Source organism: Tinamus guttatus, unplaced genomic scaffold (genome assembly GCF_059628265.1).
Source record: "Tinamus guttatus ecotype Peru unplaced genomic scaffold, ASM5962826v1 Tinamus_guttatus_pri_ptg000188l, whole genome shotgun sequence".
Taxonomy (NCBI): domain Eukaryota; kingdom Metazoa; phylum Chordata; class Aves; order Tinamiformes; family Tinamidae; genus Tinamus; species Tinamus guttatus.
In genome coordinates, this window is record NW_028288722.1 from 3,035,204 (window position 1) to 3,051,317 (window position 16,114).

At 53.7% G+C, this 16,114-nt stretch overlaps 1 protein-coding gene across 1 annotated transcript; it reads right to left on the minus strand.

The window, feature by feature from the left end:
- Positions 1-2,610: 2,610 nt before the first annotated feature.
- Positions 2,611-7,952, minus strand: LOC104566795 (cytochrome P450 2C5). The gene is made up of 9 exons (XM_010213604.2): positions 7,713-7,952; positions 7,005-7,167; positions 6,463-6,612; positions 5,573-5,733; positions 4,949-5,125; positions 4,562-4,703; positions 3,903-4,090; positions 3,021-3,162; positions 2,611-2,804 (listed from the first exon to the last, which is right to left on the minus strand). The coding sequence occupies exons 1-9, from the start codon at positions 7,893-7,895 to the stop codon at positions 2,611-2,613; spliced, it is 1,500 nt and encodes a 499-aa protein (XP_010211906.2). The 5' UTR covers positions 7,896-7,952.
- Between the last annotated feature and the right edge of the window lie 8,162 nt (positions 7,953-16,114).

A 16,114-nucleotide genomic window follows, 5' to 3' on the forward strand; every position in this document is an offset into this window, starting at 1 on the left:
TCTGGTAACCACAGCAGCAGCACGCAGCTCTCAGCTCAGGCCCTTTTCCCACTAGGGCAGTTACAGCAAACGGTGCCACAGTTGGCATCAACCTTCTCCCACTCCATGAAGGAGACACAGCCAAGGGAAAAACCAGCATCTTAAGCGGAAACAGGACAGAGCCCAGCGGCAGTGCGGATCCAATGCAGGCTCGGGACCGGGCGGCTTTGGAACTGGAAGGGGCAGCACGCAAGGAGGAATCGCGACGTGTGGCAACACTCACAGCCCACAAGGGCTGGCGCTGCTCCCAGGGCCTGCGGCCCCTGGAAACCCTTGGAGGGGATGGGGAACGTCCCCTCTCCCAGATCTCGCACCAGCCCCGAGAGCTCCTCACGCACGTCCTGGGCACTGCAGGAGATGCGCGGGCAGGTGGAGCCTCTGCTCAGCACATGCCCCACAGCCAGGCCAGACCCACGCTCCCCACTCAGGCAGCGGGCAGCAAGAGCCCACGGGGAGCAACTTTTGGCATCCAGACACCATCCAGAGCTCCCACTTGGGCTCCAGCACCTTGGGAGGGCACCAAAGGGTGCTGCCCAAAGAGGCAGCACCCCAAGGCCCAGACACTGCTCTGGGAAGTAGGGCGACCCTCTGTGCCACCAGGCAGCACCTTGTCCTGATCTCTCCAGCCTCAGGAGGTGCCAGGACAAGCAGCCACCTCTGCCCAGGGCAGATTCCCGGATGGAGACCCCCAGGCAGGGGGGTCCAGTCAGCCCAGTGAGGGAAAGTCACCTAATACAGACCCGAGGCCACCACGGCACCTCTGTAACCGTTGCCTTCCTGCCCAGCAGGGACCTGGGCCTCACAGCCCATGGCAGGGGCAGCATCCCCAGCACCGAGCTGAGCTCCTCTGCCCAGGGGAACTGAGGCACCAGGAGGCTCTTCACTACCACACATTTTACACCAGCTCCACCAGGGTTATTTTACAAACCACTCCCATGCCCACATAGCAAACCTGGCACTAAGCGTGTTTGCTGGAGCAATATCAAAGGCAACACAGAAATAAAGGCCACAGTGGTGACCCGGTAAGCCAGCTTTTACCTGCTCCAGGCTCCAAAACACCTCTCTGCACTTCCAGCTTCTCCCTGCTTTAACTCAGCCCTTTTAATGGCAACCTGGGCTCCTTCCCCAGCTGAAACCACTTGGCTGCTGCTGGGTCCTTGGTACCCACCTGAGGAGACTGTTCTGCAATCACAGGCCTGCGGGTTGAAGCTTTGAAGCAAGCAGTAAATTCCAGAGATAAACAAGTTGTTTTTAGAGATTAAGATCACAGAGGAAAACCAGATAAAGCAAATTGAATGTTTTCTTGTCTGCCATGATAACAGGTTATAGGAAAAAAAAAAATGTTGGAATGGACAGAGCCCAAATCCCCTGTCCAGGGAGGTTTGCAGCAGGAAGAGACAATAGGAGAACTGCAGGTTTTGAAGGTCAGCCAGGGAATCTGCAGCACAGCCACGAGGCAAAGCCGTGCGAGGAGCCTGGCTATGCTGCCTGCTGGCCTGTGAGCGGGAGGAAGCAGCAGTCGTGGAAGGGAGAGCCCAGGGCACTGCCAAGGCTTGGCTACGGTGTGCCCACGTCTGAGCTGTTTTTTTCCCTTTGCACCATTATTAACACAAAGGCCTTTTCTTTAAAGGACCAGAGTTTGGGAATAAATCTTAGGATGTACCTGTTGGCTACTGAGTAAATCCCTTTTTATTTTAGCAGTTTCTCAGAGCAGCGCAAGTGCAAGAGACAGTAGCCTCTGCGTGGAGGAAGGAGCAGCGAGCGGCTTTGGTGGCAGGACTCTTCCTGCTCCCCACCACGGTATTCCTGTGGGACAGCGCGTTTCCCAATCGATGTCATCGTTTGTATCGCAAGAACCGATATTGCAGGTCCCAGAGTGGGGTTATGGTGCGGTGGGATGGGAGCAGCAGAATAAGTGTGACCTATGGTGGTAACTGGTGCTACCAAGCGGGGGGAATCCAGCCTTGCATGTGGACAAGGTGTCTCACACTCATCTTGGTTGTAGTGGCCTGTTCACACACTGTCCCTGGAAGGACGGGAAAGCCTTAGCACAGTTGGCTTTGCATCAGGAGACACCCCCCCTTGCTGTGGCCTTAGGGGAGTCTCGAATGGTGGAAGGGACACGTGGCCTCTCTCCTGATGGAAAACAACACAACAGCTTAGCGAGCATTGGGTAGTGGTGGCTGTTTTTATTACAGAAGCACTCACAATCTTGGACCGAAATGAGGTACTGCCACACACAGGGAGTTAGAGCAACAGGGAGCCCCGCAAGGAGCTCGGGGTCTAGCCAGAGGCAAGGTCGACCAGGGAGGAAAACCAGCACCGTCTTCCTCAGGTGACGGGGATGCTGGACGACTAAGATTAGGAACCAGGACACCCATAGAATTGGTGGCAGAGCCAAATAGTTTTTCTCTGAACGGAAGCCTGGCAGCCTAAGCCCAAAACAGGTCTCCCTTTTTTGGGTCTTGACTTCTGCACAGATCATGTTTACACTGCTTGCTGCTTTCTGAACGACTGAACATGCAGGGAGGCCCATGGGGAGGCCACCTCCTCCTGCCCTTTGCTTTCTGCTCAAGAACATGCCTGCCGCCGTATGGCGAGGAATTTGCCAGGTATTGTCCGATTCTCTATCTTCAGCCATAAGGCAGAAATATCCATCTCCTCGGACTCAACATCGAGCTCAAAGGTGAAGTTTTGCAGCAGTGTAGCAAGGAAGAGGAAGAGCTCGATCCGGGCCAGCGCCTCTCCTGGGCACATCCGCTTTCCTGGGAGGCACAGGGAGAAAAAGAAAAGACTTGAAGGAATCGCTTCATACAGGGGAAAGGCATATGTGTGTGGAGGGGTGGAGGTGGGCAAAGAGCCCAGAATAGCTTTGCTGCCAGCCAAGGTCAGTAGCATCTTCAACCTGGCTTTTCCTTAGATGGATTGGGACCCACCAGGCAGCATCCCAGCAAAGTCCATGTGCGGGGCTAAGCAGGTACCTGCTGAGAAAGCCATGAAGGCTTCGCGCTTCCTGAATTCGCCTTTCTCATCCAAGAAGTGGCGTGGGTCAAAATTTTGGGGGTTCTCCCACTGGGTTGGATCTCTATGCACTGAAGAAAATATTGGAATAACAGCTGTGTCCTGCAGGAGAAAGACGTGAGAGAAAAAGCGAGAAGGAACATGAGTGTTGTAGCACGTGGCTTTGCTGAGCAGAGCAGACCAACGCGGGGCTCGACCCTTGCCCGCAGCCCTGGCCATGTCTCTGTGCAGCCAGGGTTTCCTTCTGAAATGGAGAAACCCTCCAACCTTGCAATAGGGACGAGGGCTGGGCTGGGACAGGCACCGGCGGGAGCTCGCAAGGCACAGCTCGCCTGCAGCCCCGCACAGTGACACCAGCCATCACGGCGGTGGCAGTGGAAAGAGGAGACAGGCAAGAGGCAGGACAGCCGGAAACTGAAACATCAAAAGTTCCACAGGAACTTAAGGAAAAATTTCTCAACAGTGAGGGTGCCAGAGCACTGGAACAGGCTGCCCAGAGAGGTTGTGGAGTCTCCTTCTCTGGAGATCTTCAAAACCCGCTTGGACGCAGTCCTGTGCCACGTGCTCTAGGTGACTCTGCGTGTGCAGGGAGGTTGGACTAGATGATCTCTAGAGGTCCCTTCCAACCCTATGCATTCTATGATTCTATGTGCAGGTAGGATCAGCTGGGGCTTCGCTGCCCTCTTCTCCACAAAAAGGTTACAGCCACCTCACCTCACCGAGGATTGGGAAAGAGCAGTGGCCTTCACGAGGGAGCAAACAGTCCAGGGGTCAACGCGGATCTTGTTCAAGGTAGTTCTGCCACCCCTCCCCTCAGCCAGAGCCCAGTGCTGCCAGGGCACCTTGGGGATGTTGTGGCCCCAGAACTTGATGTCCTGCGTTGTCATGCGAGGAAAATTCTCAATTCGGGACTTCTGGAAGCGCTGCAGCTCGTGGATCACGGCGTTGGTGTACGGCATCCGCAGCTTGTCCTCCGTGCAGGGAGCACGGTCTGCACCCACCACTGCGTCGATCTCCTCCTGGACCTTAGCTGGGAAAAACTCAGGTTCAGGGCTGTAGTGTTTTGTGTCCAAGGGTCTCCAGTGATTTCTTGCTGGCCTCTACACCTATTCTAGGTTCAAAGGATGATCTAATAGAGAGTGAGGAGCCCAGTGCAACCCCTCACGGAGACCAAAAGTAGGGGGTCTGCTTGCATAGCTCCCCAGGTGGTGCAGGTGCTCAAGGCTTTGCCCAGAGCATCGATCAGAGCATCCAGGACCATCCACATGGGCAGGGTAAGGGTAGGAACAGAGGGAATGGTTGTGGGCAGAGGGAGACACACAACCCATCTGTATTTCTGTTTAATGGACCTCACTCTTGAGCAACCCACCAAGACTGATTCTGATCTCACAACAAAACCTCCTCCCATGGGAACCTCTGGGGCTGGGACTCTCAAGTCTGCTCCTTTGCTTCATCATGACTTACTAAGGCAAAAGAAACAGCTGCATTTAGGTGCCCTTACCTTGAATATGGGGGTGTTTAGTCAGCACCAGGAGGAAAAAGACCAGGGCATTGCTAGTGGTTATTGTCCCAGCACCAAAGAGATTGAATACCGAAAAGACCAGGTCTTCATTGCTGTACATGTTCTCCAGGCTGCTCTTCTCCTGCAGGAATGTGATAGGGAGGAAATTCAACACAAGCCAAGTGGTTGTCCTTAGGCTGCAGCCAGCTCTTGAGAGCAACCCTTATTCCCCATGGCAAATCCCAAGGGAATGCTGCCCTTCCTTGGTGCCCAGAGGTGTCCCTCAACATCTTCCCCATGAGGCTCACCCTTGGCGATGTGGCTAGCGGTTAAACCCTACTAAACACCTCTGGGAATTGAGACTGATTTCAGAGCAGCCACCTCTACCTTTTCCGCTTTTATAAGGAAACAGTCGATGTAGTCCCGGGGAGAGCTGGGATCCAGGCTCTGCTTGTGGCAATCGACTCTTTCTTGGATGTAGTCCTTGAGCTTCTCGCATTCGGCCAGGGCTTTGTGGTGAGGCCCAGGGAGGCGGTGCATGATGTTGGGGAAGGTGTTGTACACCTGCGGACACGAGAGGACAGCGGGCTCACGTGCCTGCACAGTTTCCCTCAAAGGTGGGCCTTGTTCTTTACTCTCTTATGCCTGGTTTCAAGCGCTAGCACCTGGTGAGACAACCCCCAGGAATGTAGTGTGAGGTGCATTGAGACACATTCCAAGGACAGCTTTAAAAATGTACATTGTGGGCATTTTTGGGGATACTCCCTGAGGGCTGCCCAGAGGAAGCTGTCCCTGTTGGATCAGGGCCACAAAGAACATTTGCCTCCATCTGATCTGGGGCAGAATTGAAGCACATACCTAATGTGACCATATGTTCAATTGCCACCAACCTCACTGGCAAAGAAAAGCTGTTGTAGGCAAAGCCAGACATCCAGTCCCAAGCCAAGGAGTGTCCCTAGACTGTCCGAATGAATCAGAAAAGAGGGCTCTGAGCACAGCAAGGGCACCTACCATGGCAAGAGGGGAGAGGAAAAAACTGATGTAATTTGCGATCACGGCCAGCAGCTCCAGAAAGGCTGCATCGCTGTAACTGTAGCGGCTCCCAAAGACAACAGAGCAAATCACATTAGCAACTGCATGTCTGAAAGTTACCATTGGCTCAAAGGCCTCACCTGCAGTGATGAAAGAAGCAAAAAAAAAAAAAAAGGTGTTAAAAAGTCAGTTATTTATTACACACTCACAGCAAAGAGCCCATCTGAGCTGCAGACACCGGGATATAGCTCCCTGCTCCCAAATGCCTTCCCAGTATTTGGGACCGAGGGACCCTACTTGCAACCTGCAGTAACCTGGAGGCTGGTACTTCTGCGCAATGACCACACTCCCTGCTTGCACAATCTGCTGGTGTTCACGATGCCGTTGGGAGACAGGGTCACAGCAGCGCCCAGGGTACAACCGAGTCCTCCATCCCTCCTGCCTCTGCCCTGCACAGTGTCTCCTCAAGGAGGCCTTGCAGGCATCACTTATTTTAAAATAAGGAAGCACCAGAAGAGGTGGGTGCCGTGACATGGGCTCACAAAAGAAGCACGTTGCTCTGGGTACCCTCTGTGTACCCTCTACATTCTCAGTCCTGGAAGTTTCCTATTCCTGCTCTTTGGGCATGAAAGGTTCCTCAGTGGCCATGCATCATGTGCACAGATTCATGGAGGAAAGATTCCATGCTGGGTTTCACAACCATGACTGTACTGACATCCTCACTGCCCTCCCTGGAAGGCTGGGACAGTCTAAGTCCTCTCTCAGCAAGGATCATTCTGCAAATAGCTCTGGGGACCAGACTTGCTGCACAAGGCTGTGCCGTGCCCTCCATCTGCTCCAACGGCCAGGAAGGGCAGGACCCACGTCACCTTTGAAGCTCGCCAGCAGCTCCACGAGGTGCTGGGCCTCCTGCTGCACGCGCTGCGACATGGTGTTCTTCCCCATCCCAAAGTCCCGCAGGGTGCTGAGCGTGAACCTCCGCAGCTCCCGCCACTTCTTCTCGTTGGAGGAGGCAAACCCTGAGAGGAAGCAATGGAAACCACTCATCTGCCAGCACACGCAGCTCCTCCGTGAGAAACGGGGCCCCTGGTGCTAAAACCGACGGAGGAGCCATAGGGCAGTAAGCCAGGGAATGACCATGGTGCGTGGACAGCATCCTTGAAGGATGAGAATCCCAAAAGAAACCAAGAACAAAGCTGGAAATCTGCATTCATAGCAGTTATCTAACAGGAATTAATATTGTTGTCAGATAAGAGACGTAATAGATTGAGGGGCTTGCAGAATATGAAATGTGTGTTTGACATTTTGGACACTGAGTCCCTCCCTATAGATCTAATCATTCACTGGACAGCTGCAGTCAGGTACTTTGTGCTCATCCAAAGACTAATAAAGAAGAAACCCAAGCACCTACCGTAATCTTTTGATAGCCGGACCTGAAGGGGTATTTCAGGTCTCCCTCCAAACTCCTCCGAATGACCAAGCAGAGCGTCCTTCACCACCTCGTAGCCACAGAGCACCACCGCGGGCTTCAGTCCCAGCCAGACGGTGAACACGGGGCCGTACTTCTCCCTGAGCTGATGGGAAAGGGGCGCTGAAGCAGGTGCCGAGTTGCCGCCCTCTGCTCCTCGAATGCCTCCCAGCCACAAAGCTCAGGTGAAAGGGATGGGAGTTTGACTTCCAAGAGCGCTGGGGAAAACTGTGAGTCCAAGGAGAAAATCTCCTGGTGCTCCCCCTCTCCCACCACCCCAGCTGTGCCCCGGCGGGACGATGCTCCCGCTGATGCTCCGTGGATTTTAAAGCTCGTCTGATCTTGCTGGGAAATGACTGTGGAAGGCAGCAGATGGTTAAATGCTCTGCTCACCCAGAAAGGGATTAGTATCACTTCTGTGGGTCCTGTTAAAGCACAAAAAAGACTAAAATAACAGTGCTGATTGTGGTCCGAATAGCACAAATTTGGGATTTTTTGATAGAGCAAGAAAGGAGGGAAGGGAAGAAAAAGGGGGAAAAGGAGTGACCCATATGACCGACCCCTTATTTTGGTGTAGCAAATTGCTGCTCCCTTCCCTGCTGCCCTGCCAGGGGCAGGGAGCTGCTACAACACTGCGAGCTGCTTTCTTACCTTCTCATAGGACGAGTAGAGGGGTAGGACGTCTTTTTGACATAAGTTTCCCAGGATGGGCCATGGGGTCGGTCCAGGAGGGAGCTGGCTCCTCTTCCTATCATTTTTCCAGACCAGGAAACACAAGAGAGAGAAAAAGAAAAGCATGATGCTGATCCCAGCTGTCCCAGCATCCATCCTCATCCGTCACCATGGAGCAGGGGCCAGAGGGATGGCTTCTCACACCACGGTAAAAACCCAGACTGAGCAGTGAGCAGAAGGGAGGTGAACTCTGCTCTTTATAGCACTGCCCTTCCCGCCGCTCCTGCCCGGAGGTTAAGGCTCTGTGCTCGCCCCTTGCCAGGCCGGGAGGTCAGTGACACAGAAAGGCTGGATTCTCCCGGTCCTACACAAACCCCGCACCTGCCGTGTTGTAACACGGACCCGAAAGCTCAAACATGGGACTTTCGCATTGCAAAACCCTGCACAGCTCAGCCAAGGTGATAAAACCTTCCCCCAGCCCACCGCGCCGAATCCCTTTGCTGTTCGGTGCTCCCTTTACGTGGCTCGCAATGCAAGAAGTTGCCACTGCCTGGGCAAAACCCTTATAAAAATCCTCGGTGGGGGCTTGGGCCTTGTTGTTCCCCGGCCTCTCGGGGCTGCTGCGGGGACGGAGCTGGCGCCGCGGAGCCGCTCGCTCCGAGCGCGGCCGGACAGCAAGGAGGGATGCGACGTCTCCCTGCGGAGAGGGCTGGAGGAAAAGGAGCTTGTATTCCAGGTTAGTGCCTGCAATGGAAGCGGCCTTTCAGCAGAGGGCATTACATGATATTTTATGAGGAGCCAGAATTATAACGCTATCCCCCTGGGGAGGCAGCAGCACCAGGATTACTGGGTAAGAAACTGGGACAAGCTTTGAACAAAGCTGAGAGAAACGGCCAGGACCTCCAGGACCTCTGCACTTGTGCCCTTTTTGGCCACGTAGTAGGGCGGTTTACAGCCAAACTTTCCAGGACAAAACCCTTCCCGTGGCTGGCACGGGTCAGCCTGGCATGGGGCTCCTGCAGCCGAGCTCAGCACTGCAGGTCCTAGCACCAAGTCTCCACAGACCAAAAAGCCACGGGCAAGTGAAACTGAACCTGCCACAGCCCTGGGACTGCTCCATTTCAGTATTTCCATTTCCCCCGTCCAGACGTGTTTTGTTTTGGAGGACTGGTCTTGGCAGGGTGGCCAGGAGGCCCACAGCTGAGGCCAGGAGGTGACCGTTAAACACTCTCTTTCCCCATCCTGTCCCTGCCTTTCCCCATCCTGTCTCTGCTCATCCCATGTTTTGCTGGAAACTCTTGGCTTTGGCACCTGCAAAGATTTGCTCGGGAACGTGGTGCAGTGACCTGATTTTTGGCATGAAGAGGAAAAACCTCGAGGTGACTGACACTGCCTTTTCAGTGGCAGCTGAATAACACTAAGCACTCACTAAAACAACAGGAAAAAGGAAAAAAAAAATGTAGCCATGGAGATTGCTTGGAGCAGCAAAGTGTAAGTGGAAGGGGAAATTCCCTCTTTTGGAAGCACAGCTCCAGCAGGCTCCAAACCAACAGGCAGACCCGAGGACGGATGCTCGGACAACAACAACATTTCAGTGCCACCCCATCCACTGCCAAAAAGGTGCTTAGAAAGCAAAATGTCTCTACTACAAAAATAAAGCATTACTGGCTTGCAGTATTGACAAAATGCAGCAAGCAAAGACAGCAGCCTGGACGTTCGTGAGTCCAGGTCACTAGAGGAACAAATTAAGAAAAACATAGGTACTCGCAGTGCCTATGAAACTTTGTATTTGTCTTTTCGAGACACTTATTGAGACTTTGCTGTACATGTTTCTTCCTAAACTATCAAATAGATTGAAAAGATCCACAAAATATCTTAATTATTTTATCTACTGTGAAGTATGCAGGGGTAAAAAAGGAAAGGCAGAAGCTGTCAACTAAACTTTCAGCAGCTAAATGACATTTTGCCTGAAAAAAACCTTACTAATGAATAGCACAAATGGGCTTTGGTGCAGCCCTTTCAGCACTTAGCAAGACTGGGGCCTAAAGTGAGTCCAAAAAATGGGGTACCTCATGTGTACCCAAAACTGCTGGTACTTTTCCCTTCTTTCTACTGATTTTCTTACGAGCCCTTTTGGAGAGCGGTGTCTGGGGAGGAGCAGATCCGGGCCCAGCCTGGGTATCGCTTCAGGAACAGCCTGCGAGACCTTTCAGTCAAGAGCACGGGAATAGCAGGAAACAGTCAGATATAAACACGCGGGGACGGACCCGGGTGACATCCTTCTGCAGGGAGAGCGTCCCACCGCTTTGCTTTGGTCAGCAAAAGGCAGGCTGAAATCAGTAGCTCCGAACAACAGGGAAGAATAATTTGACTTTAAAAAAATCCTTTCTGAGTTTGTCAGAGGCAGAGATTTTAACTTGGAAGGAACAGCTAAAAGAAACCAATAACGAGAGCAGCACAGAGCTGGCAGCCTCCAGGACACAGTGTGAAGGCTGGACCCATGCAAGCTCAAGGAAAAGCATTCCTAAATTAAATGTTCATGTTACTAGATCAGACTTGGAATATATCTGAGGGATAGATTCAAGGAATGAGAGGAAATGATGCTCATGGGGTGTTTTTTCAGTGTAGATGTGTAGGCAAACAGTGAAACACAGAAGCGAGAGAAAATGAGAAAACAACTCTAGTCAAATAAAGAAGTCAATAAAATATTTGATTATTGGATCTGGAAAGATCTGCTGTAGGAAAACATAACATAAGCTGCTTCTTAGCTAGAGCTTTTACTCTGTCTGCCTCAAAAGGCCTTGGAAGGAGCAGGACTTGTCCCACGGATGCACAGCAGAGCAGGCACCAGCCATGGAGCAGAGCCACCACATGGTGTGGCCACATATAGGGCCTGTCTGGGGACCCAGGCACAGAATCACTGAACCACCAAGGTTGGAGGCACCTCTGGAGATCCTCTGCTGCACCCCCTGCTCAAGAAGTATTGGCTGGGGCAGGATGCCCAGGACCGTGTGCAGTCATGGTTGGAATATCTCCAGGGATGGTGATGCCCCAACTCTCTGGGCAACCTGTTCCTCATTCTTTCTCATTGTGAAGAAGTGTTTTCTTATGTTTCAGTGGAATTTCTTATTTTTCATTTTGTGCCATCACCCCTTGTCCATTAGCTGGGCCCCGCTGAGTAGAGTCCAGCTCTGACTTGCTCACCTCCCCTGTCAGATGTTTACACACGCTGATAAGATGCCTCAGGGCCTTCTCTTCTCCAGGTTGAACAGTCCCAGCTCTCTTGGCCTCTCATCATACAAGAGACTCTGCAATCTCTTAAACATCTTAGTGGCTCTTTGCTGGACCAGTTCCAATAGCTGCAAGCCCCTCTGGTCCTGGGGAACGAGCACTGGACCCGCACTCCAGGTGTGACATCCAGGGGGTTGAGCAGAGGGGCAGGATCACCTTTCTTGACCTGCTGGCAACGCTCTTCCTAATGCTGCCCAGGATGACATTAGCCTTCTTCGCCAAAAGGACTTGTTGCTGGCTCGTGTCCAACTTGGTGCCGACCAGTCCCCAGCTTTTCTTCCCCATGGCAGGGCTTTGCAAGTCCCTCTGCCGAGCTTCATGAGGTTCCTCTCGGCCTATTTCACCACCCTGTCAAGGTCCCTCTGAACAGCAGCTTCTGGTTTACTCCTCCCAGTTCTGTGTCGCCTTCACACTAACTAGAGGGCCACCACATCATCCACGTCATTAATGAAGACATTAAACACCCTTACCTTGTGCTACATCCCATCTTTGGGTGTGAGGAGGACTAAGCAAACACCTGCAGGTTCCCCTAATCTTATGCTCTAACTCTGCTGGCTTAGAGTAAGCTGTTATATTACACTAAGGCAATTAATATTATCCTAATGCAATTTTCTCTTGCCAGAGCCCAAGCCCCGGCGGTCAGGAGGTGCTCTGCTCGCTCCCGGGCCTTGCTGTGCACAGCGAAGCGTGCGTGAAAACAGCTGAAAACCATTTCTGCCTCTGTCCCCTCCGCGAGCTGAGGGTGAAACGGCGAGGCGCTGCGTCTGCTCGCTGAACGCCCTGGTCCCGTTAATAACCAAACTGAGAGTATTTTTGGTTGCTCTTAATAATGCAGCAGCCCTGGCTGCACGGGAGCTCGGCTGTAGCTGCACGGAGCATCGTTTCCAACGGCCGTCGTTTCCTCTGCAGGAGCCTGGCTCCGCGCCAGCACCGCGCTGCAGCCTCCGCTCTGGAGGCCGGCCGGAGCATCGGGCTCCCCGCGCCCGCCGGGACCACCCTCCTTCCCTCCGCTCCTCGCAGACTCACTCCTCGCGGCGCGGCTCTCGCACTGCCCATTCCCGAACCGCTCTTCCCTCTGGAGAGAGCCTTGCTGTGCTGAACCAGCCGGATCTCTGCTCTCCTAATGGGAACACGATTCCTTGCTGGCTGCCAGCTCCCCACGTGAGTCATGTGCCCTGGGGGCCAGTTATTAGCGTTGGCGGCCGGTGACGGTCACGCACGGCACCACCGCGCGCGCCCGGCCGGCCCCAGCCGTGCTTGGCCGTGAAGGAGGATGTCGCCTGTGCCCCGTGCGTCCCCAGACGACCGAGCTCCTGCTCTCCTGCCCCCTGCTCCTCCTCCCCTCCACGCTCTGCCTTCCCCTGCCCTGGGCCCAGGAGCTGGTGACATTGCAGGGAGGGCAGATGCCATCAGGCAGGGACCGCAGCCCCGCTCAAAGCCACCCCTGACATCAGCTCCGGGAGAAGGACACAGGATGCTGGGTAGAAAAGCAGAGTTTGGACCAACCTGCAATGATGGGCAAGGCAAGCGCCCCGTGGGATTTTTTAGTGCCCTCCAAATTTGCTTGCCTTCCCCTTCTTTTTTTCCCTAAACACCCTGAACACAGGAAGCTTTAAATAAAATTACATTGCATTTTTTTTCCCTGCATAATGACCTAGACAACCATGGCATCTTCTACCACTTGTCTTCACAAATATCTTTTGAGGAGAAAGACATCATTTAAGCAGGGAAAATGAAGCAATTTGCATTTGCATTAAGTAAATGTCACTCACAATCTAATTCTAGTCTTCAGTGTTTTTAATTTTAACAGCAGGTGATTTGCACAGCTGTGGCAAAGCAGCAGCGAGCAGCCTGCAATCTAGGCATTGCAAACAGCCGTGGAAAGGGTAATGGTTAACTGGGTGATGCCAGGATCCATTTTGTTCCCTTCAGGGGTCAGGGAGGAGGATTTTACCGGTTAATCTCAGCTGGCACAGAAGGAAAATCCGGGTAGACTTTGCCTGAACTGCCCTGCAGGATCAGCTGCCCTCCTGACAACACGGGCACAGTCTGTACCGTGGGGTCTCTACTGTGACATGGACTAACCAAGCGTATCTATTATATTTATATATCAATATAATTTATATAGGATCTATAGTTGGCTACGCATTGATAAAATATGGTCCTGGTTTGGGGTGCACAAGCACCTTTGCCCACGCGCTGAGCCATGCAAGCAGAAAGGGTTCAAACAAGCCGGATAAATTGGGAACCCATGGAAATCCATCGCCTCCCCAGGAAAGGAACTCAATCGAACAAGCCTAAAACCACAACTAAACCTCCCTATCGCTTTTTAATTTCCAATCTTTAATTTCTAATCTTGTCTGGTGCTGCTGGTGGGCACACAGGCCAAACCAGCTCCACCTACCTATGGGATCTCAAGTTGGGGATCCCAACAGGGCCATCAATGAGTTTTAGGAAAATCATTAAAAGAATGCAGAACACATGGAATTTCTTAACTCGACCAGCGTCAGAGGTGCAGGTTGCACTGCCCCCAGGCTTCCCTGTTCCTGGATTTTTTTTCTCTACGTGTTCTGTGGGATGAAAAAAGCCCATCCCTCCCTTCTCCAGCCATGAGGCAAACTCGCCACATTTGTACCAAAGCCCCATGTCCCCACACTGTTCAGTTTGCTTCGTGCAATTACCACTCCTATAAAGCTCATTAAAATATGCTAAATGCAGAAAGAGGGGGAAAAAATAGCATTTGCACCGCAACTGTGAGCGCAGCGCTTCGAGCCTCCCAAGGCGCCTGCCAAACGGCTGCAGCGCAGAGGGGCTCAGCGCCCCGGCGAGGCCGCGGGGCCAGGCCGCGTGCGGACACCCGGCTCCCTTCTCCCCATGGGATAAATGTGTGTGTTGACCTGCTGCGTCGGCCGTATCTTCCTCTCCTTAGGGGGTCGCGGTCGCAAGAGGTGCCGCAGAGCCGGCGTGACCGGTGGGGTGAGCCGCAGCGACAGACCTGGCGTCGCCTTTGCCCCTTCCCAGCATCCTTCCTGATCTCCATCCTTCCAGTTGCTGTGGGAATAAAAATGAATAAATACATGCCTAAAAATACAATTAAACAAATAAATGCGCAACAGCGGCAGGAAAGGCCCTTGTAAATACCCTTCTGAGGGGTTGCCATGCCCCGTGGGGACCTTCCAGGGATGCTCGAGACCTACCGTGCAAAGACAGGGGTGGCAGTGTGCGCCGGCATTTCCAAACGCCACTTGTGTCACCCATGTCCCCTGTGCCTGGCGCTGACCTGGAACGGCCTTAGACCAAAGAGCTGCATCGTCTCTGGGCCAAAAGGGGCAGGTCTGGGGCCATATGCGGCCCGGCGGGGAGCGCCGGATGGCCGCGCGGAGCCGGGCGAGCAGATGGCGCGGGGCCCGCGAGCGGCTCCGGTGCTGCAGCGAGGAGCCCCGCGGCTCGGGAATTTGTCTCTCCAGTGCTCCTTCGTGCGCAGAGAGACACAATAATTATTTGGGAATGCGGCGGAGAGGCGAGTGCTCTGCTGCTGGGACCGCCCAGCACCCACGGGTATGGGCAGACGGGGCAGTGCCCTGCTCACGTCAGGGCTGTTGAGCGTCATATTGTTTTCCACTGAAATGGGTTGTCTTGATGCTAAATGGCTCTGACCAATCTGGGCTGACTCTTAAACACACTGGTCTGATCTTAGACATTCAAAAATGTTGAGTTGATTGCAGGGCAGGCGGGAAGGAAACCCTCAGGTATCTTCGGCAGATGAGAAGCTCCATCCTGCACTGACCTTTCTCCTGGATTTTCCCTTTCCCTTTCCCTTTCGCCATGGTGTCGCGCAGCAGTTTTCCCAAGGTCACACCCATGAGCAGCACATGGGGTTACCCATCCCGCTCCCACGGAAAGTTGTAAAACAGCGACTCTGACCGGCAATGGCTGAAAATGTGACCCAGGGAGAAGCTCCCAGGAGCTCTGGGTCCCACAGAAGTGACCCTGGGCTCGTCCCCTCCCAGCCGGGCACACGGACAGACCTGCAAGCCCGGCCCGGCTTTCCCGGCCGGCAGCTCACCCAGCGCCAGAGCAGGGAGCTCCCCCATCCCTCCTGAGCAGCTTTAAAGACCTCAACATAACCCCTGGGGAGTCAGAACCCCCTTGAATTTCACACAGTGGGATGGAGCTTCCTCAAAGCCTGGGGAGAGGGGAAAACTCTTCCAGGGACATGTCTGGGTCACACGGACAGCTGAAGACAGGAGCTGGGGGTTAAGCAAGCGCTGCCCCCACCAGCAAGTCACATACCTGGGGCTAATTTAAGCCTCAGACTACTAATAATAGTGATAGGACTCACTCCCTCTGCTGATACTGTTGCTTAGCCACAGTGGCAATCTCCTCCTTGCAAGTCTCAGGACGCTTCGGTCACTTAAACCACCCATGTTCACCCCGGGGTGCTCTCTGCACAGCCCCTGTTAAACACCAGGCAGATCTCACAGAAGGTGCGAACAAATCATGTGGAGCGGGGCAAGGACTGTTATTTTGCACTCACTCCAAGGCCACAAGCCTGGAAACACCCTCAGGTTGCACCCAGGAAAGGGAGCAAAACGTCCAACGGAGCAGAGGGCTGCACCGCTCGCTCCGCACCAGGATCACGGGGCCCAGCATCTCGGCTGGGCTGCAAAACCCTGACCTCAGCAAGGTCCAGCAAGGACAGCCCTGCTCGTAGCGTGAAACATCTTGATTTTTTTTTTCCATTACACAAACACCATCTTTTTTCCATCTGGGTGTCCCAAGAGCTGAAGCGAGCACGGCAGGGGCTAGCTTCATTTTTCAGGAATTTGGGGTCAGGGTGTCTCCTTGCCCAGCGTGTGGCCCATCCAGGGACCTTCGTTTGGACATCAGCAGCTCTCCACGCGCTTCTGGGCCGGTGTGTAACCCTCACAGTGCCTGGTGTCCTTGCCACGAGCAGAGGAAGCGCTGCCTATAGAGCTCCCTTGGGATGACCCTACAGTGCAGCTGCATCATCCCACTGTCCAACACATCGCTGGTGAGCTCCAGTGTACACCTAACGGGGACAGCGGGAGACCAGCGAACCCCCTTGG